At 42.4% G+C, this 21,970-nt stretch overlaps 1 protein-coding gene across 4 annotated transcripts; it reads left to right on the top strand.

The window, feature by feature from the left end:
* The first annotated feature begins 1,201 nt into the window (after nt 1-1,201).
* On the top strand, nt 1,202-21,037 carry LOC115622048 (serine-rich adhesin for platelets). 4 transcript variants are annotated; one of them, XM_030515920.1, is made up of 13 exons: nt 1,202-1,235; nt 1,619-1,766; nt 1,809-4,064; nt 4,815-5,928; nt 8,026-11,754; nt 12,555-12,868; nt 13,291-13,581; nt 13,720-13,944; nt 14,282-15,592; nt 15,658-15,843; nt 15,901-15,996; nt 16,561-16,678; nt 19,844-21,037. In XM_030515920.1, exons 1-13 carry the CDS (start codon nt 1,204-1,206, stop codon nt 19,963-19,965), a joined length of 9,942 nt encoding a protein of 3,313 aa, XP_030371780.1. In that variant the 5' UTR covers nt 1,202-1,203; the 3' UTR covers nt 19,966-21,037. The 4 variants fall into 4 exon arrangements, with proteins under 4 accessions (XP_030371780.1, XP_030371782.1, XP_030371781.1 ...); XM_030515922.1 differs by lacking the exon at nt 8,026-11,754 and adding an exon at nt 12,973-13,110 and having other exon boundaries at nt 1,619-4,064; nt 12,561-12,868; nt 13,714-13,944; XM_030515921.1 differs by lacking the exon at nt 8,026-11,754 and adding an exon at nt 12,973-13,110 and having other exon boundaries at nt 1,619-4,064; nt 12,561-12,868; nt 13,714-13,944; nt 15,649-15,843.
* Nucleotides 21,038-21,970: the final 933 nt, after the last annotated feature.

The following is a 21,970-nucleotide window of genomic DNA, read 5'->3' as shown; positions in this document are numbered from 1 at the left end:
CTACAAAATAATAAGTCGATTCATGCAAAAGCTTCAATTTAAATGCATACGAGTGATATAAGTATGTAGAATAAACGCATTGATTTACCTATAATCAAGCAAATTGATAAAATAATTGTCTGTGAAATCTGAACCTGCTAGGGCCATGCTAGTCAAATCGATTAATTAATTAATAATTGATTGCTTATATGAATTGTTCGAAATTCCAGTTTTGTTTATCAATAAATTTAGTTTAAACAAAATTGAACGATTAATTACGCATGACACACACTTTTTTAGAGAACATTGTTTTTTATATTTATCTATGTATCTCTAAAATACTTAACTGCTAGAATGAATTGAGCTTTTAGAGAAATTTTACATTTGCTTTACAGATTTTCTTCTTTCTCTTAAGAAATTTTCTTTGTTCGACATAGATTCAATATTTTTGTACTCTTCTCTAAACTAAATGGATTAACGCCTGCTTGGAGGAATATGTTCTTTACACGGCCCTCACAGCTTCTGAGGCGGTTGAACATTTGGATTGTCAGAATAGTTTTTATTTAATTAGAATCATAAAAAATATTATCAATTCCATGGTGTCTGTCTAATTATTCTACGTCAGCTCAAGGGAGTTTAATCTACTAATGCAGGTACAAATCATTGCAACACTGTTTTCTTGTAATTTTATCAATCGTCTTATGCCCGTGGTCCTCTAATCCCCATTCAACCGATCCTTGCTGCTAGCATTTTACAAATTGTACAAAAATCCGCAATGAAAAAAGAGCATTAAAGCCTCGAATGAAAAGCTTTTTTCTGTTGACTAGCCCAGCAACATTTTTCTTCTCTCGCCCGCTCGCAAATTAACAAAATGTGCGGTCGTCCTCAATAAAAATAGAAAATACACGCTGTTTTCATTGCAATTGGGTGAATGCGGTGCGTTTTTTTTCTTTCTATTCTGCCTGCTAGCACACATAAAAACATATCACGAGAAACGAACGAAAAGAGACTCACAAAAGCCATTCAATGGAAAGTGAAAAATGTAATTGAATTTTCACACTCATCTGAAAAATAAAATTAAAACGCATTATACGCCATAATAATATCTAAAAAAAATCAGAAAAAAACAGAAATTAGTGCAATTGAGTATTCTACAAAATAGAGCCAATTAAATTATTAATACATTAATTCAAACGTAATAGTAACAATACAAAGGCAACAATCATGTTTGGCTGCATTTATCAGCTATGGGACTGGTGAGTAAAGTTAAATCTAAATTAGAAAATGCAACGCATGCATTTTTTTTTAAATTTTCTGTATGGTTTTCGCGCACATTCCAATTGAACAAATTGCAAAATAAGAACGCGAGGTCGCCCCCAGTACGACCCAGCGTGTCTGGGCCCTGCAGCTGTGCAGTTAATCAATTACAGCCAATTACGTGCTGAGCCGTTCACATTTTTCATTAAGCTGGAATGAACACGGATTTCAAATTGAAAAGGCCTGGCGATGGCTTAACGATGGCCACTCGCAACAGTCCGCAATTGAATTAACGCGCGCGACCTTTGCTAATTGAATGCAATCACAGCAATTACTAATTTGGTTCCCTCTGTCATTCTCTCTCTTTGTTTCTGTGTTGCAGGTTGGAGGCGCCACCGCTCTTCACAGCCGCCACCATGGACGCCAAGAAGCTGCAACAGTTGCAAGCGGCAACCGCGCAGCAGCAGAAGAAACTGCCACTGGCCTATCAAACGAACCTCATCGACTATCGCACAGCCACACACTCGCCGGTGTTTCAGGGCATGGGTGCGGGTTATCACATGCAGTCACAGGCACTATACCAGCAATCGCCAACAGCCACCTCCTCCAGTGGTGGTCCACTATCGCCTATTGAAATGCAGCCACAGGCCAAGCACGGCATGCTGAAGCATGGCCATGGAGGTACATCGAGCAGCTCCCATAGCTCGCCCTATCATCAGTCATACAGCAGCAGCGGCGGCGTCGGAGGTGGACGCGAGGAGCAGCTCTATCAGTCACCCACGGAGCGCACATATTTGGCCGCCGCTGGCCGACTGCAGGCGAGCAACGCCACGGCCGGCCATCATCCCATTTCAGCACTGCAGGCGCAATACCAACAACTACAGCAGGCGAAAATGCAAGCCCAGTTGGCCACGCAGAACGAGGCAGTGCAACAACAGCAACGTACATTTGCTATGCGACAGGCGCTCAATCCCCCCACAGGTCATTATCACATGAGTCAATCGGCCAGCATGGTATCGAACATAACGCTGCAACAGCAACAACAGCAGCAGCAACAGCAGCAACAACAGCAACGCGCGCCGCCTTCCACGCTAAACCTACCAAATCAATATCAACCGGCCACGGGACCATTGAAGGTACAGCAAAAGATGCCGCCACACTACCAAGAGCAATTGTACGCACAGCAGCAGCAACAGTTGCAGTTGCAGCTGCAACATCAGCAACAGCTTCAGCAACAGCAGCAGCAGCAGCAACAACTTCAGCAGCAGCAACAACACCAGCAGCAGCAACAACACCAGCAGCAGCAGCAGCGGCACAAGTCGGATATGCAGACTCCGGGCAGCGAGCACGGACCCGTCTATATACAGCAGAATCATCCGGGGCACGTGGTCAATCAGGCCTGCCAGACACAGATATCGGCGGTTAAGCCTGTACCCGGTAGCGCAGCTACGGCTGCCACCAGTGGTACCAACAAGTCAACGCCCAGTTCGGAGGAATCCACAGCCACGTCATCGACGAAAAGTCCCACGCATGCACCATTGGATCGCAAGAAGAGTGCCGGTTCCATACAGGCCCTCAAGTCTCCTATAACGAAGCGACCGCCGACATCGCATGTCGCGCTCTCTGGCTGGCTGCATAAACAGGGCTCCGATGGCCTGAAAGTGTGGCGCAAGCGTTGGTTCGTTCTCGCCGAATATTGCTTGTACTACTACAAGGGTCCTGAGGAGGAGAAGCTATTGGGTTCGGTGCTCCTGCCCTCGTATCGGGTTTCGGCTTGCCTGCCCGAGGACAAGATCTATCGGAAGTTCGCTTTCAAGTGCGAGCATCAGAATATGCGCACTTACTGGCTTGCAGCTGAAACTGCGGATGCTATGATGCAGTGGGTACGCGCTTTAACTGCCGCCACCATGATGCAGGCTCCTAGCAGTGGGGAATCGGATCAGACATCGCAGCCGAGCGTAAGCTCGTCACTGAATCACAGCGGCGAAAATTCCGATTCGGGCATACACACCTTGCAATCCCAGCCGGGTAATGGAAAATTGAGTCAGGGACAGGTTACGCCCGCATCTGATAATACCGGCGGTACTCAGAGTGCTACTGGCAATGCTGCTGGCGGTGGTGCACAGCCCCTTTACGCCAATGCACCGCCCAAGCCGCGACGCATCAACGACGGCGGCTACTCATCGCCATCTCCCGAACAATCCTTTGAAAACGAGAACAAGCACCACTCGACCCATCACTCTAGTCGCCGCAGCGGTATCATGTCGCCCACGCAGCAGCTCTACCAACAGCAACAGCAGCAACGATCTCAGCAGCCGCAGCAGCATCACGCCATCTATGATACACGCACTGGTCATGTTTCAACATCTCTGGCGCAGCAGCACTACGCGCTAGACACTCTCGAGGCACAATTCCAGCAGCAATTGGCATTGGCCGGCGGCGGCGGTGAACTGCCCATTTCCCCGAGCAACTATATAGATATGGAGGAGCAGATAGCGCGTTTGCAACAGCAGCGTGCTGCTGAGGAGATCTATGGCGAGCGTGAACTCTACATGGCCAAGCTACTACAACGTGGCTATCCGGCTGCACAGCTTCAAGCGGAAAGACGAACACCGGACGCATATGGACGCTCCAAGCAGCGCATGTTTGCCGCCGACTATGAGGACATTTACAACATGTCACAGTTGGCCGGTAATGGTCCGACTTCGGCGCAAGAAGCACTGCTACAGGAGGCAGCCAGCTATAGGAGACCCCTTAGCCCACCCAGCTATGATGGCAGCAAGCATGTGCCGGCCATGCCGTCGCGTTACACGCCCAACCATTTAGAGGTAAGTGCAAAATTTCTTGCTTCTCTCAAACAAATTAGAGTCTCAACGCGCGAGGTAGTTTATGAACTAACTTAGTTGTTAGTAGTGCCAGGTTACTTAGCATTGGCACCCCAAAACAGACGTCTTCTTAGACCAGCTAGCTGACAATGTTGGTTTTAATATACAATTCCATGGCACCTACGAAATCGCAAGATTCAAGTCATATTGTAATGCAGTCGAACCCAAAAACGAAACGGAAACGAAAAGCGTCAAAAGATTCTTAAGATTTGACAAAGTCAAAAGGTGGGTGAGTCCGACCCATTTTGCGAGACAGCTACTCCGAGTGCTTCCCCTCAATCCTTCTCCACAGAACTTGCAAACATTTGACTACTTGAGCATTTGCTTAACTTTCTGTTTCAACGACTCGAAACACTAACACAAACACACACTTCTTAATTATGGTTTAGTGTGTCAGTGGGTTGTAAAATTGCAGACATTTCGGACTTGCAGGGCTGCCACTGCAATTTGGTTGAAAACGCAATTTCGTGGCGCGTTCTTCTTTGTGGGTCGCAGGCAAGCGGCAAGTGGCAGGCGGCAAGCGGCAAGTGTGTTTAAGTTGCATACATCATTCATGTGCATGCCAGGCGGTTAGGTTAGCAGCTGTGCCTGAGTTATGACCCACCAATTTCCATGTTTTAAATGCAGTGTAAACGAACAATAATTTCACATTCCTCTAACTTCCACACTTTCTCTCTTTCGCTTTGTTTGCAGCCCACACCGGCTGATCAACTAATCAATAACTTGGACATGCGTGCACGTTCTGCGGCTTCCATTGTGAGGCCGCACTCCGCCGATTTTCTGGAGTATGAAGCGCGTGCAGAGGCAGCAGCGGCTGCTGCGGCTGCCGCCCAAATGAGTGCTGGCAAGCACGAGGCGGGACGTGCTCCTCGACCGAAGTCTAGCTTGGACATCAATCGTACGCCCGACAGCTTCTACTACTCGGAGGCCAGCTATGCGGAAAAAATGAGGAAGAGTGCGCTATATTTGCAAAGCGGAGGCGCCTCTGCTCAGCCGCAGCAGGCGGGCAGCTATCGCACTGCCTCAGGCATGGACTTCGGCCAGGGCATGGGCATGCACACCATTGGTTATGAGAATCCTTACGAGCGTGCCTACAAGCGGCAGGAATTGCTCGCAGAAACCCAAGTGCAAAGCGGCGCCAGCATGCCCAGAATGAGTCGTTCGGCCAGTCAGGGAGCGGGTAGTGGCGGCGTGAGATCTGCCTCCACACATGCGGCACAATCGCCCTCATCGCAAGAGGACCTGCCGCCCCTCAATGTGCATCCTGGTTCGATATTTCCGCCTTCGATGTCCACACAAGAGATAATCAATAAAAATGAGCAATTTTTGCGGTCGGCGAGTGCGCGTTTGCCTAAGCGCAGTGGCGGCCTCGATGATGATTACTCGGCCAGCAACTCGGCTACCACATCACCCACACAAACTGGCCCAATCGGACCAGCGCCATCCCTAAACCCTCAAGATGGCGAACGCAAGCGTGAGGAGTCCATGAAGCGTCTGTTGGAGTGGAAACAGCGCATGCTGCAATCGCCACTGACGCGCAAGGGCGTACAGCAGGGTGGCAGCAATATGTCGGCCATGTCCAAGCTGGGTAGCAATCCCAACATATTATTGGCCTCCACTGCCGTGGCCAGTGGAGCACGCTATGCACCACAGGCTGGCAAAACGGGCCTTGTAGCTGCTGTTCCAGGCACAGCGGCAACCACATCTTCGGGGTCAGCTGCGGGCATTCAGCGTTCACGCTCCGAGACACACGCCAATGTGGGTCCCGGCGGTGTGGTCTACAGCAACTACTCATCGGACGATGAAGGTGCGTACCAGTATAAGTATTTTTTGCTTTGCCTCAAATCTTTTCTATGTATGCGTTATGTGCTTTTTTCTATACTGAGTAAATCTCTATGCGCTGTCACTTTTATGCAACTCTGTCTATATACTTGTATACTCACTGTTCTGTTCCTCTTCGTCCAGTTGCTAACTGCGTGTTGCTGTCTTTGACTTTGCTGCCTGTTACTCTATTACTTTTAGTCGTAGTCGTATGTATGCTTTGACAATTACTCTGCCTTTGGTGTCTACATCCTTCTAACATCACTTTTAGCCGTAATTGCAGTTCCTATGCATGTGGAACTCATTTCTCATCATATTAAAGGGGGGGGGTCTTTATAGAGAACTGCCTTAAAGAGAACTGTTTGTGAAGCAGTGAGATCATATTTAGAGGCTTAGATATTAACTAAAATCAAATCTTTTAAATCACTAGGCTTCAGTTATTTGTTGTTAAAATATATTTATATCAGTTTCATGGCCAAGCGAAATAACGCATTTACATTACAAGCTGCGTTGCAAAGTCAACTTTAGTGAACGGATATATATATTTCTATATCAAAATTCTTCAACGATTAGTTATAATGATACTTAAATTTCAATAAGGAAGGAGTATCTTCAAAGTTGTCGGCTATTTCAGCTACTGAGAGGTGTGTGCATCGCACAAGCCATAAAAGCGTTCGTTACCGATTTAAGCCACAGTTTTCGATTAAAGAACAAACGTAGAAGCCATTTAAAAGTCTAATGAACATTCAATATAACTTAGCACCGTTCTTGTCTCTGTTTGGTTTTGAAGGGTTCTATTATAAATTAAATAAATCTGCCAACTGCAGCAAATTATATGGAAACATTAATTTATATACAACTTTATTGTAACCTCAATTTAATTGATAATTTGAGCGCGTTTTGAAAAGCCCCACAAATATCCCTTAAAACATAATTTTCAAATTTCAAAATTTAAATTGACCCTGATAATGATTCCTATTTGTAATTCCACCTAACCAAATAAACTCATACTTGTATGTATAAACAATATCAATTAATGCCGCTTTTTGCTTGTTTCATTGCTAATATTTTATGCCAATTGTTTTTAGTTGTATTTCATTTTGCTAGTTCAGCTGTAGTTGATATTCGTTGAGCTATTGATGCATCACTTTTATGTTTTAATTAATATTATCAAATGCATGCACAAACAATAAAAGAGAAAAAATAAAATAACAAAATGCGATTTATAACCAATCAACAAACGTACGAACGAACGAACGAACGAACGAGCAAACAAAGAAACCTTCCTGCTGTGCGCACATAAACGATTTAAATATTTAATTAATGCAAATGAAGTTAAATGAAACATGGAAGAGCATGGAAAATTGTAGTTTCGTTGCCCGAAGAGCCTAACAGTAGGCAACAAATTTGTAGCAAACAACCAACGGTACTTTAGCAACTGAAGCAAATGAAGTATTTGGGTAAAAGTTCTAGTAGTATATGTGTGGGTATGTGTGTGCGTGTGTGTGTGTGCACACATGCACAATGTGGTCAAGTGGCAGGGGGAGAGAGAGGGGCAAACTTAAATGTCTAATGCCGCAAATGGGAAAAATATGTAAGCTTGACTCTTGAACATTGTTGTTTACGTTTCAATTTGAACTCTGTAGCACTTTTTGCTCTTTTTTCGATTTCTACGCCCCCGCCTAACGTGGAAATGGTGTAAACATTTTAAATATTTTATGTAGTTGGTGATTGTGTTGTGTGTATTTTCGTATATGGGTGATTGGTGTGTAATTTCTTGGGTTTTTTTTTCAACAATTTTCAACTAAACACCTTTTGTACATCGAACAATCTAAAGCCGCTGTAGTCTTTAAAACTCATCAGCCAACAAACCATTTGTTTCTAATGCATAACAACAAACAAATATTTAAAACAAAAACGAAAAAAAAAACATTGTTTTATAATTCTCTTTTTTTCCTATTTTTGTGTATACACATTTTGGTTGATTTTTTCACACACACACAACTTTGTACCAAACGAAAAATCAAAAACTGTATTTATATGTTGTAAATGGGTGAAAAAACAAATCACACACACGAAACAGCTGGGACTGTGGATGATAACTTAAGTGCGCCGGCAGGAAGGTCAGCAACAACAACAACAAGAACGACAACAACAAGTACACAAGACACAGCAAAAACAACAACAACATTAACAGCACCAGCAGCAGCAACAGCAATAACAACAATAGCAAACATATGTAGTACTAGTAACACGAATATTTCATATACAAAACAATCAACAACAACATCATTAACAACAGATGTAGCTAGCACAACAACAACAACAACTGCAACAGCACCGACGACAGATATCAAGTTTCAGCTAAAACCGATACTAAAAGTGCACGAGGCCAGCAAGACGCCCATCATACAAGTGCAGCCCAAGTCTTCAGAAACGAAGCCTAAACTCAAATTAAAATTGCCTACGAGACTCAATGTTGATGATAACGATGATGAGGATGACGATGACGAAGCACCTCTTCCCATTCTGCCAAAGAAAAAGGCGCCCAAATCTCCACAGAACACAAACTATGTGCCAGTTTATAGCAACAAGTTGGTCACCGGCAACAACAGCACCTATGAGAACGTGGAGTTTGCGCCCAGTAGGGAGACAGCGCCAAAGAGACCGGAGCCAATAGCTTTAATACACGATGCCGAAGAGACACCCATGCTGATGCACTTAAAGCTGTATAAGGAAACCCAAGAGGCTAAGCAGCAACGCCTGGAGGAGCAGGAGAATGACTTGACCCCAACGGCAGAGGAAGTCCCCAATATATCAGAGCCTGTCAATGAAACTGAAGCGCAGGCAGCGACAGATGATGAAGAACCCCCAAATGAAGATGAAGACGAGGAGAGCACGGCCTGCGAAGAGTACACAGATGATGATATAGACGAGGCTTTGGCACAGGATGATGAGGCTGATATTACTGCGCCAGCAATTAAGGAGGACAACTCCACGACCAGCAACGAGGAGAGCCAACAGTTTTATATGAATGAGTCTATAACCCTTACCACTGACCAACAGTTTGATGAGAGTCATTATCTGCCCATGACACCAAAGAAAGTGGAAGTGGGACTGTCGGGCACGCTGAGCCTTGTAGCCACAAATGAAAGTCTCACCGAAGCGGAGGAGAACCACTATGTTGAAATGACTAAAGATCTCACTGAGGATGATAATAGGAGCAACTATGAGATCATGTGCATAGCTAGCAGTGTTAGTCAGACCAAGGCAAAGACTGAACCGGTCTATATGGAACTAGCAGGTGTAAGAGTAGGTACTGCTGCAGCAGCCGCTGCTGCTGAGGAATCTCACTGCTCTTCTGGTCGCTCTACGCTAAAGAAGAGTAAAAAGTGCAGCAGCGAAACGTTAAAGAAGAAAACCAAAAAACCAAACTCCGAACGTGGACATAATAAGCGACAGGGTAAGGACATGCCAGATATACTGAAGCCTGCAAAGAGTGCCTTGGCATTAGTTAGCGACAGTTCCGATGCAGATGATGAAAGCAGCAAGCAGCAACTGGAGGCCAAGAAGTTGCGCTCCCGTTCACGTTTCAGTCTGTCGGACACTTTCCGCCCGGCCTCGTATTATTTGGGAGCCACCACACCACTCAACAATTATGCAGAGAGCTCAGACAGTGAGATTGTGCCTCCGCCCCCCATACCAGCATCACCGCCGCCCATGGAGGAGCTTAAGACCGAGGAGATCTTCTCTTCGGAACACTACGATACGGTGAAGCGACGTGATAGCAGCGGCAGCAAGGCGCCCGTCCACCTGTCCTACGAGCAGCTGCCAAAAATGCATGCGAGCAACACGTCGCTGAATTTGTCCAAACCGGAGACAACAGCAGCTGCAGCAGCAGTGCTGAAGAGCAGTCGTCTTTCGCTGCCCGATCACTTTGCCAAGGTTCGTGGTCAAGTGCCAAGAATGGCAACCACGCCTACTTTGCTGCTTCAGCAACAACATGCTCGCACCCTCTCGGATTCGAACTACAGCTGCCACACGGACAATAGCTCCTCGCGCACCAGCTCCGATCTGGAGCTCTATCACAAGTTGCAGCAGCGTTCGCCAGCCTTGGTAAATCCGGCGCCGGGACGCAGCTCCAGCAACAATTCACTGCCGTTGCCATTGCGATATGTCGGAGATAGCAGCGAGAATGAGTCTGTCGAGTTTCGGCAGCAACGTCAGGGTTCCGACTCGGAGCTAGAGCGCCAACGTTCGCGTCGTCCCCTCTCCCAGGAATCCATAAGCGAGATCGAATCGCTCAGCGAGCAGTTCGAGGAGACACTCAGTAGTCACGAGCTGGACACATACCTAAGTCATTTACAGGGCAGCGAGCTACTGCCCTATCAGCATGCTGGCAGCTCCAGCCAGCTGATGAGCGATGTACATGCTGCCGCAGGCGCTGATATTCTCACTAATCTCATCAAGCCACCTAAGACATTTCGTAACGCCGAACATGAGGAGCATTTCTATGGCAATATACACTTTTTGTCTTCCACCGATTCCATACAGCAATTGGGTGGTGGTGCGGGTGGAAGTGCTGATTGCCTGACACCACAGCAACGATATGTCACGCCCTTGCATAGTCGGAACAATAGCAACATCTCGACACAATCTGCTCCATACTACTATTCCGAACTGCCGGCGAGCTCACCGCTGAATAATCAGCGGGATATACACGCCCATGGCTTAAATATAGCCCACATACACAATCCTATAGATCGGCATCAATTTAATATGGATGCGCTGGTGGACAAGGATCAGGCTATTGATAGTAAGAATTTGTACAGCGTCAAGGATAACAACGAGAAGCTAAGCTATAGCTGTGCCAAAAATCTGAAGTCGGCCAGCGAAATGCCGTTCAAACTGAAACTAAACAATAACATGGGACTTAGTCCAGAGTTAGGTCCCAGCAGCAGTCAGACAATGCCAATTAATCCAGCATATTCATACACTACTACCAGTAACAGCAACAGCAACATTGAGAGCATTGCAACCACAACTTCTACTAAAAATACAAATCTGAGTCGTAAGGGTAATGGTAGTCTGATTGGCCTGGTTGGCGTGGTTGGTGTTGGTGACATTGTTAAGCCCTCCACGACAGCAGCGGCAGAAGGAACAGCAGCAGCTGGAGCAGCAACAGAAATAGCCGCAATAGCTACCAATAATGCCAATGAACTCTCAGTTTTAGGTGGCGAACTGCTCTGGGAGGAGGATGCACTGTGGCGCGAGAGTCTGCGTCGCGTCTCGCAGCGTCATGCTCGCTCGCTAGATGATCTCGATCGCATAACCGCAGCTCCACCACCCCCACCAAGTGTGCCCAAGACTTCGCGACTCACGCGTGATGTGACCTACGTGAATGATAATGTGTCGCACCATGTGCGTGCTAGCTACAAGACGCGTCGTGTCCATCCCCCCGACGAGCATGATGTTTATGTGCAGCTATTGGCAGCTGCCACCTCCAATGCCATCTCCAGCTCGGCAATGCCGGATGATGAGGAGCAGGATGTGTACGAAGTATTGCGCGAAGAGACGGCTTCGAATTTATCGCACAAGTCCACAGAGCTGGATCGCGAGACAATACGACAGTGGGATGCCATGTCTAGTGGTCTCTTGAAGAACAATAATGTAGAATCAGGCACGGGTGTGGCAGAGCCAACAGCTCCAGTGCCCTCCAGTGCTGGTCCCGTTCTGCCGCTGACGAGTAATGTGCGCTCCATAATACAACAATTGAATAGCGGCAATAATGACGACAATGGCAATTCCATTGTTGCGACGGCCAAGATGCCGAAATCACGAAAGAACTGAGAATAAAAAACACCCACACACCCACCTCCACTACGATTTACAGCCGCGCCTAAAAGTAGGCTACATTTTGTGTTCTCTTTCAATTGGCGCTTGCATTAAATGGTTGAGCTCGACGTTTTTGTTGCTTACTTCATGTTGCTAGTTAGTTTTGTCTATTATTTTTGTTATTGTTGTTGTCACTATTGTTGTTGTTTGTGTTGTTTTGCATTTTGTTCAATTAACAAAAATAAAAAGAGAGAAAAAGAAAAAACAAAATATGGTAAGCAAATTTCTTATATTACAAAACATTTCACATATGCATTTTTAAGTAAACTTGCAAGCGCTTGTAAATATACAGCACGCACGCACGCACACGCACACACACACACACACCACACACATTTCTTTAGAGCAATGAGATTTGTTTGAAAAAAAAAACCAGCATACATTTGTGCGCAAAGCAAAAGACAGCAAGCAAAAATGAATTAAAAAGATTAGCACTAGTATGTGCGTTCCATTTAGTTGCTTCAACTTTGTAGTGCACTAATTTACGCTACTCCTTCCCACTCCACTCCCCACAAAACTGCGACTGCACCTCGGCCAACAGCGAACCTTTTGTTGTTTTTGTTTTTTTTTTTTGTATAATTTTATGTACCGACGCTTCGTTGCTTCTTATTTCGCGCACGCATTTTAATTACATGCTACTCCATAGCCATGAATTAAGCTCTTTTTTCCAATGTGCTGTCTCGCTCTCTCTCTTTACGTTTTGCATTTCCGCTAAACTTACAGCTTCCATTTCGGTGCGCAACGTGAACAATTTGCCCAAAGGCACCCTAACTGTGAAGCCCGAGCCGTCGGATGTGAGGCAGCACCAGTACGATCAAATGCAGTCCTACTACGGCAATGCACAGGAGACGAAATACGCCAAGGCCACAGCGCTGACGGATCGCGGTCTTTATGGTCCATCCACATCAACGCCATTGCAGCAGCAGCAGCAACAACAACAACAACAACAACAGCAGCAGTTTGCTCTACGACGTGCCGGCAGTCGAGCTGAAATCGATATGCTGGAACGTGAGACCAGCACGCAAATACGGGTAAGTTGTTGGGGTTTGAAAAGAATGGATTTGAAACTTTGTGTGGACGCTGGGGTGGGTTTTAATTTCTATTCATTGAACACACGAACCACTTGCCCACACAGAACCTGGATGTATCTGCTGGCGATTTGCTAAGTCGCACACATGAGGAGTTGGTACTGCTGTTAATACAATTGCGACGCCAGAGCAGCAACACGGCACGCGCCATCGAACAATGTTGCAGCGATATACACGACGTGCAGGTTGTTACCAAAAACCAAATACATTTTTGTTCGGTTGTGGGATGGGCTGACTGGCTAGCTAACAGAGTTTAATTTTTGGTGTTGGAAATGCGTTACTACTTAACTAATATTACTTATAGACTTAACAGACTATATGCTCTGACTATTCGCTATTTTTAAAATATCTTGGAACTTCTGCAGAACCGGCTACGCACTGCCGAGGGTCTTACACGCGCCGAGAGCATACAACGTTTGGACTATTTGAAGCAACATTTGCTCGATCTGGAGCGACAGTATGAGAAGAGCAAGCCGTTGGTCAATCTGGTGGACAATATGGTCAAGTTGGGTTCGCTCTACCGCAACGATGCGCGCAGCAATGAGCCGGCCACCTTGGATCGCCTCGAGTTCAATCAGCGCATGCAGGAGCGCCAAATGTTGCAGGAGGAACAAAAGCAATGGGACCGTCTGAGTCCCAATCAAGCCGAGCTACAGGCGAGTTATATTTTGTAATTTACACCTTGTATTAAAATAGTTTAAAGCCTAGTCTTATAAATACTTTATGTTAAGTCTATTTTCAAGAACCAATAACTTATAAATGATTTACAATTTATTGTCGTTGAACAGGCCAAGGTGCGTCAACTCTATCAGCTAGATCAGTTGCTGCAGGAGGAGTCAGGTACTTTGCAGAGCCTGCAGCGGGATAAGGAGGACCTGGAACGTGCTTTGGGTGGCTTGCGAGCTCGCATACACGACAACAATGCCACTCCGATGGCACTGGAGGCGGCCAAGAAGCAGCAGCACATACTGGAGCGTGAGCTGTCACGTGTCCATCAGCTGCTTGCCGAGAACTCAAAGGTAGCGAAGGTGCCTAGTAGAAGTTTTTTGCATAACTATTCTTAAGTCGTACCATGTGTACTCTACTATATACTATATGTGTATGTGTGTGCCAGATACTTCTTTATATTTGTATCTGGAGCTTCGCATGTCGCCTTGTCGCTTTGTCGCTTTTGTAACTAATTCGAAACCATATTCAAACACCAAAACCAGAACTAACAGCCATGTGTTTTGTGCAAAGCAAACGAATGCAAAAGACTTCTACGTCCACTCGCCTCATTTTGTAGCCCTCTAGCTGCATGTGCCACGACCGCAATCAAATTACGAGACTAAAACAAGTGCTTTGTACTTTTTCCAGAAACTGGAGCAGACAGTGGCGGGAAATGCACGCTTGGAGCAGGAGTTGCTGGTGCTGCGCCAAAAGGTTCAAGCCTCCCGGGTAGGCAACGATGGCTCGCATTTAAATGGCAACGGTGCGAGCAATCAAACGGCTGCCGTTCTGCAGTCTGAGCTCGAGCGTGTGCAGTCGCTGGTGGGCGATATGCAGAGACAACGGCATGAGTTGAGCTCCGCGGTGCGTCAGCTAACAGAGAACTCTTCGCGTTTGTATCAGGAAATTGGTAACAAGGAAATGACACCGGGTAGCACAAATGGCAGTCTAAAGAAGCGCAGCAATTCGACCAGTTGGACAGAGACCGATTTGGATGCCACACACAGTGGCAACCGGCAGTTGAGCGACTCCACACTGAACCTATCGACGCCCCTCTACGTGGACACCAGCACCAATAACAAGCTGAGCGATTACCAACGCTACAACGACTCAAGCGATGCGCTTGAGATGAGCGGTGTCGATAGCGATGGTTTTCTGGACACCAATCCCTTTGCAAATCTAAGCAATCTGGAGAAGCAGGAGATCAAGACGGTGCGCATTGTCAAGCGGGAGTCGGAGCGTCGGCATCGAGATCGCAGTGAGCGCGGACTGAGCAGCTCACAGCAGAATTTGGATCAGGTGCTGGAGGAAGAACAACAACAGCAGTATGCGAACCACCATTACGCACACACCAATGGGGCCGTGAGTGGCGGCTATGCCGAGGAGCACATGCAGAATGGCCACAGTCGTTCCAAGTCGTTGCCACGTAATTACAGCGAGCCACCAAAGCCACGACACAGCAAGCATCTTAACGGTGTGGCCAAACAGAATGGTCATCACCATTACGCTGCCAACGACTACGATCGCAATAGTAACTACGAGCAGCAGCAGCAGCAGCAGTTGCAGGCCCCATTGAGCAATGGCGGGACGCGCGAGCATCTGAATCCTCTGGCCAATGCCTATTTTGCTAAGCAACTGCAGCAGCAGGCACATCCCTCCCGGGACAGTGCCCGCGTTGCTCTACGCACCAATACCGATTCGCTGCAGAGTCTGAACAAGAGTCTCACGGACATCAGTCCTGAACCGGTGTTCCAGAGCGTGGCCGCACGTCAAATCATCAACGAAATGTCCGCTGGCTCTGCATCTGAGGACACAGAGAAGTTAGTGGAGAAAGTACCGGCATCTCATAAGCATCGGCGAGCTGTGCCGCGCGAAAAGCGTCGCCACTACACAGCACCCAATAATGTGAATCAGAAGGCCATGGAGAAGGTGCAGGCGGAGAACGATATGAACCGCAATGTATGTGGGGGGGTTAGCTTTCTGTGGCTGAAGTTTCCATTTAACTAAAACTTTAGTCTCTGCAGAATACCAACTGGCGGGCACGTGATGATCTGGACATGGAGGTAGCGTTGCGACCACGCATGAATGCACCAGATGTGGTGCGATCCGCTCTGGGCGGGCATGGCGAGAAAATCTCTGAGAACACCATCGACAACTTGCTGTTGGCGCCGAATAAAATTGTCATACCTGAACGTTATATACCCGAAACAGTAAGTCTTAAAAGCGAGTGTATATAACTGTTACTCATAACTAATTTCTTATTGCAGACGCCCGAACTGTCGCCTGAGGAGAAGAAGCGTCGCCAAGAGAAGGTCGAGTCGATTAAGAAAATGCTGGCCGAGGCGCCCATAAGCACTGCCAATGTAAGTTGCTTTTTAGGGTTTACACATAACCGTAGCTACAATAGACCAATACAAGTAATGTAAAAGAAGAAAAGTAGGCAGCAAAAATGTACGAAGGCTAATGGTCCATTTAGCTTATTGTATATTTTTATGGCATCATAATACTTCTGGTCCTCAGTAAACTAAGAAGTACTTCTAGGAACCGAAATTGTGTTTTCTTTCTTACAATTTAATGGGTTTTTTGAAGAGAGAAAGAGGGTCGAGACTTAATGCCGAATTTTAAATAAGTACATATAATATGTTATTAAGAAAATTATAAATAACCATTAGCATCCGCTGTTTTGTTCTTCACATGATGTTTTCTTCACAAGCAGATTATTGACGAAGTGCACTCCTCTGCCCTCTTACGTCGTCTTAACTTTTCTATTCGTTGAATGAATTATTTTCCATTCATCTTGTCTAGATGCACAATTTTTTCCGGGTTTTGTGTTCAAATCTTTCTCCCGATAAGCCAGTCTAAACCAATTGTATTTTATGAGTAGAGATTTCTGCCAAATATTAATTCCCATTCTACATTAATTACAGGAGAACGAGAGCTTGCCGCCCAGTAAGATCAATGCGGAAAAGAAACAACGCGAACACTTGCTGCAACTAAATCAGATCTTGGCCCAACAGGTCATGCAAGTTAGCAAGATAGTTGCTGGTGAGTAAAAAGAATATCGCCTAGACGCCCATTACTGCACGTTTTCATGTGCTGCCGCTGATCATAAGGATTATTTTTGCGTTATTTTAAACAAATCCCATTGATATAACAGCAAATTGTGTGCAATGCCTTTTGCAAGTTGCGTTTTTGTTCAATGTTTTCATTTGATTTTCAAAATACTAATATGCTTAAATAGGAAATTGTTTATATTCTTTCATGTTTTACATAATGAGTGTGTAAATATTTCTAAGCGTTAATTCAGTGTTTTTTAAATGGCCAGAGTTGGTACAGCTCTCTATCATATACGTGTGTTTCAAAATATCAACCTGACCGATCCCTCTTTTAAATGAAACTGTCACTTCTTCTCTTCTAATCTATGTATCTCTTTCAACTTTCTCTAACTTTTTAGATGATTAAAGATAAATACATACCATATGCATACTAAATATTATAAAGAGCGCAAAGTTCATCCTTACGATTTCCATATAAAAACCCCAAGCGTTTCACCTGCACTTCATTGCGTGTTCATCACCAGCGCGGCGTGAAAGAGAATTCATTTCATCTAATCCACATACACCACAACACCAACACCAACTCTATACTATAAAGTCAGTCAATCATACATGTTATACAATAAACATGTTGCCTACATTGCCCTTCTCATATGACATGGCACCTCGACCATTATTGTATAACTATGTATAGCCCTCTAATCGAATTATATACCCAATACCTAATATCTATATGCATTAAGTTCTATGAAGTTTTATAAATAGCGCATACGCCATGCATATCAACATTTTAAGACTTTGAAAACGTGCAGTTAATAAATGTTTGTTTATTAAAGTATTTGAAATGTTTTATTGTTACAATATATTTTATGTTCGACCATATTCTTGTACCATGTACTATACTTTTAACAATATTATTTTATTATTTTATTTTATTTATTTTGCATACTTCTAGGCAATCCCACTAGTCAAAACTAATTCAATATGTAGTAGCTGTCGTCGTTTTATTTTGTGTTCACATTTTGTGTTTTTGTGTTCTTTTGCATTTCTGTTGTTGCAATTGGTTTGTTTACATTTAATTGAGAATTATGTATGTGAAAAGGAATGTTCGCAATAATTCGCAAACATTCGCGCACATACGAGTAACAAAATACAACTTAACAGCAACAAGAACAACAGCAAACAATAACAACAACAACAACCACTACCACATTCATACAAACATACATATATATGTAATACCACCACAATGCAATCACAGTAAAGACACGCGAAGCTGAGATTAAAGCATGCTAAGCTCACGCAATTCAATTAATTGCAAATGCAAATCGAAACAAACAATTCACAAAATATACTAAACGACAACAAGAACAACAACAACAACTACAACAATATAGACATCAACGCAATAGCAACAACAACAACAACAATAAGCACCACAGATAAACTATATCGTAAGTCAAGGTTTGTACAATTTATCACATTTTTATAAATGTAGTTTGCTGTCCATATCAACGGCCTTCAATTGATTAGCTTGTAAGAGAAAAGGCGGTTTAAATAATAGATATATCTACTATATATATATTGGATTGGTCTAACTATCCAGCACGCTCTTTCCTAAAGCACTGATACAATTATTTTAACCTTCACTCAAACACTCACAAAAAGTCACTCCCCAACAAACAACCACACTCCAAAGTAGTTAAACAATATACACTCAAAAAAAAAGTTAGTCTAGCGGACAACCCAGAGAGCACTTGTAATGAGCGCACCGTACTCAAATAGTGGAATTATATTAAAAGGACATTTTCAGTTAGAAGAGTGGAAAAATAACTGCAAATATGAAGACATATTATCTTCTGAGAAGTTCTTGATATTTTGGTTTGCAATATTAATTTTTATAAATGAAATGTTAGGCAGTCCCAGAAGTCTTAAATTTACATTCACAGTGATATCCACTAAGAGTAAATTGAAAAAACTTTTCAATTTATTAAGTTATCTATGCAGGCGTCTATGGTTTTAACAGACTTTAAACATATTTTATTAAAAAACTTTAAAAAGTTCATCATAAAATAAATAAAAAACTGATAGTTAAATATTCGATAAATAATTTTAATTTTACTAAAGAAAACTTTTGAAACTAAAGACGTAGTATTTTTTTTTATTTTTTTTATTTTGATTCAAAATTTAAAAAAGAAATGAAATTTTAAGTTGAGAATTTGTAGTTGTTTGTTGGTCTACATAGGTTATTAAAAAGCATATATTTTACTAAATATTCTATAATACAGTAACAAAGTCTATTTAAACTATTGATGTTGAAAACATAAATAATATGTAATCGCTGTATAATAATTTATAATTTAATAATAATGGCGATAATTTGCATAACGTGTCCATAACATAAAAGTTAAAGTAATAAAAAACCCAACTATTGTGACAATGTTAACAAAAAAAAGAACAAAAAATTAATCTGCTTGTTCAAAATATGGACAGAAACAAATAGACTTTAGGATACTTTATCAGTTGTATAGGCTCTATACTATAGGGGACAGCATCTCCTTCCGAATTCGATTAAATAATGCGGAATCGAAAGTGGTGAATGCTGATTTTATCTCAAAACTAGTGATGTACTATCGATTTTCATTTCAGTCTGAAAAATAAGCTCGAATTCAAAAAAGAGAACAAGCCTGCTAAATATTCAATCAGTCTACACAGTTAGGTTTTAGAAAATTCTGCAAAAGGGCATTTACAAGATGTGGATATCGTAAAAAAATGAGAAAGGAGAAAAGTTTAGTTTGCATTCAAAATATTCGCTTAGTGGTTAATCAATTTTGCTGCACTGCTTAAAATGCGTAAAAAGTCGTGTTAAACAGTCAATTGCGCAGAAACGCTCAACAGATGAGTAAGTATAAGCTCGAATGCACCAGAAAACTAACTGCAGTCAGCGACCAAACAAACATACTATACTTGCTACATACCAACATACATACATATCTACACAAACAAACCAAAAAACTTACAAGCATATATTCAACTGTTTTCTATTACGTACTTTTCCTAACTATTACAGCACGCTTCGGAAGGTTTTGTGGCATCATTGAAATCATCATTTAAAACATATATAACTAACAAACTGTTCCACTCTCTTCCACAGAGAAAGCCATGTCGAAAACAGCCGGAAAGTCGAACCAGGCGAGCGATGAGGAACAACGCCGCTCGGAATCACCAAGCGAACCACTGCCGATATACCAACAACGCGACAATTTTTATAGTTAAATGAAAACAAAAAGAAGAAATATATAAAAATCTACCGAAGAAAAAAAAGAAGAAGCACAATAACAGCTGCATTTATATTAAAAATCAAACTAAAACTTTGCTAACAATTTAATCGAAATCGAAACAACAACAAAATAGCGAATTCGTATATCAATGTTTTTTATATGGGACTGAAGTAAAAATTTGTTAAAAGACTATTCACCAGCAACAATTAATTGAGGGGCAAATTAACGAATTTTTGAGCAAGCATCGTAAACAATTTGTGTTGTTAGAGCGTAAACTATGCATATATATGCCTATAACTATATACTATACAATATACATATAAACTCTATGTACATATGTGTGTTTGTATACATATGTGGAAATCAAAGATGCAACATATCAATGTCAATGTTAAATCAATTACATAAAGTGTTAGAAAAGCGTTCTTTAAACTATCATAAAGATTGTTGGCAGTCAGTTAATTATTGTCTATTGCATGCACGAGTATATTGTAACTTTGATGTCAGTTTTGTAAACGTTCCTGTGCATTTTTTTGTATCATTTCGATTGCAGGCTAATGAAAGGACAGTGGCATGTGCAAACATTTGTCTTGACAAAACTAAATACAATAACAGTGAAGACTTTTGTAATAGACTTTGAGAAGTAGCGCATTTTCCCCTATAAAGTCCTTTAATATACTATACATACATACCTATATAGTGCAGACATACAGACTATAATAAACAACAACAGCAACAACTATATAGAGACTCAACAATATACATACCAACAATGATAAGAACAATTTTTGAGCCAACTATTGCATTTGATATACAAATAAAATTAGAGTTTTTAAATAGAAAATCAAACAGCAGCATGGCATCAAAGATAGTGTGTAGTTGATAGCGATAAGATATCTAAATCGAACGAAATCGTAGAATCGTCAACTTCACGGACTCACGGCGCACCATTCAAGAACTTCGGAAACCTTAAAGCCTTCAAAACCTTGGCAATTGCAATTGCAAACGTACCTATCACAAGAATATAATTTAATTGTATTTAAAACCCAAGCAACATAACGCTGAAATACATGCATATATATATATATATATATATATATATATATATATATATATATATATATATTAATATATATTAATTTTAAATCTATATATACTATATAGTACATACAAATCAAATTATTTAAATTAGGTCAATTAGACGGGCAATTTATTATATACTATACATATATACATACTATATTCGTTTATTGAAAAGATGAGATGAGATGATTACAAGTGTTGATAAATGTTTTTAAACGGCAATGCAAGTCAATGATAATGTTTACATACAAATCTAAATATACATACATACTACAATGCTAGTTAAAGTTATTGTCTATGCTATAACTTGAAAAGTTATTGAGAATTGCATGAAATTATACAGAGAATATACATATGAATATATCGTAGATAAATAAACATAAACATAAACCCTACCCATACCTATATATCGCCACATGCATACAACGATAAACTGTTAAATATGAAATACAAGTATATGATATGAACAAAGTAAGAAATAATTAGTTATATACATACATCCATAAATACTACATATATAGGATACAGACATACATATATGGCATGCAAATTGTACAAACATATTTTAAGTTACTAGCTTTTAGTTGTTACACAATTTTTGTTTAGTTCTTTAACAAACGTCATCAAGCGCTATACAATTTTTATTTGATATACATACATACACTTATATATATTTGTATATTTCGTGGTGCTATATGTATTTGTACATTTTGCTTCAAATGCTTTTCGGATTAAGTTATTGCTGCACAAAGCTAAAGGGAGCAGGCAGAGTCAAAGCTTAAGTAGGACCCTAAACAAGCGAATATTGGCCACCTTATCATTACAATTAAGTTGCATCCATAATTAGCGGCCCGAAGTCTAATATTGTCGAAAAAAAATATAAATATATCTATTGAAAATTATTGAGTCCCGCTGCA

This window comes from Scaptodrosophila lebanonensis, unplaced genomic scaffold (assembly GCF_003285725.1).
Source record: "Scaptodrosophila lebanonensis strain 11010-0011.00,11010-0021.00 unplaced genomic scaffold, SlebRS2 tig00000024-arrow-pilon, whole genome shotgun sequence".
In the NCBI taxonomy this organism is placed as follows: domain Eukaryota; kingdom Metazoa; phylum Arthropoda; class Insecta; order Diptera; family Drosophilidae; genus Scaptodrosophila; species Scaptodrosophila lebanonensis.
The sequence above is the reverse complement of the archived record's forward strand: the minus strand, read 5'-3'. Positions and strand labels throughout refer to the sequence as shown.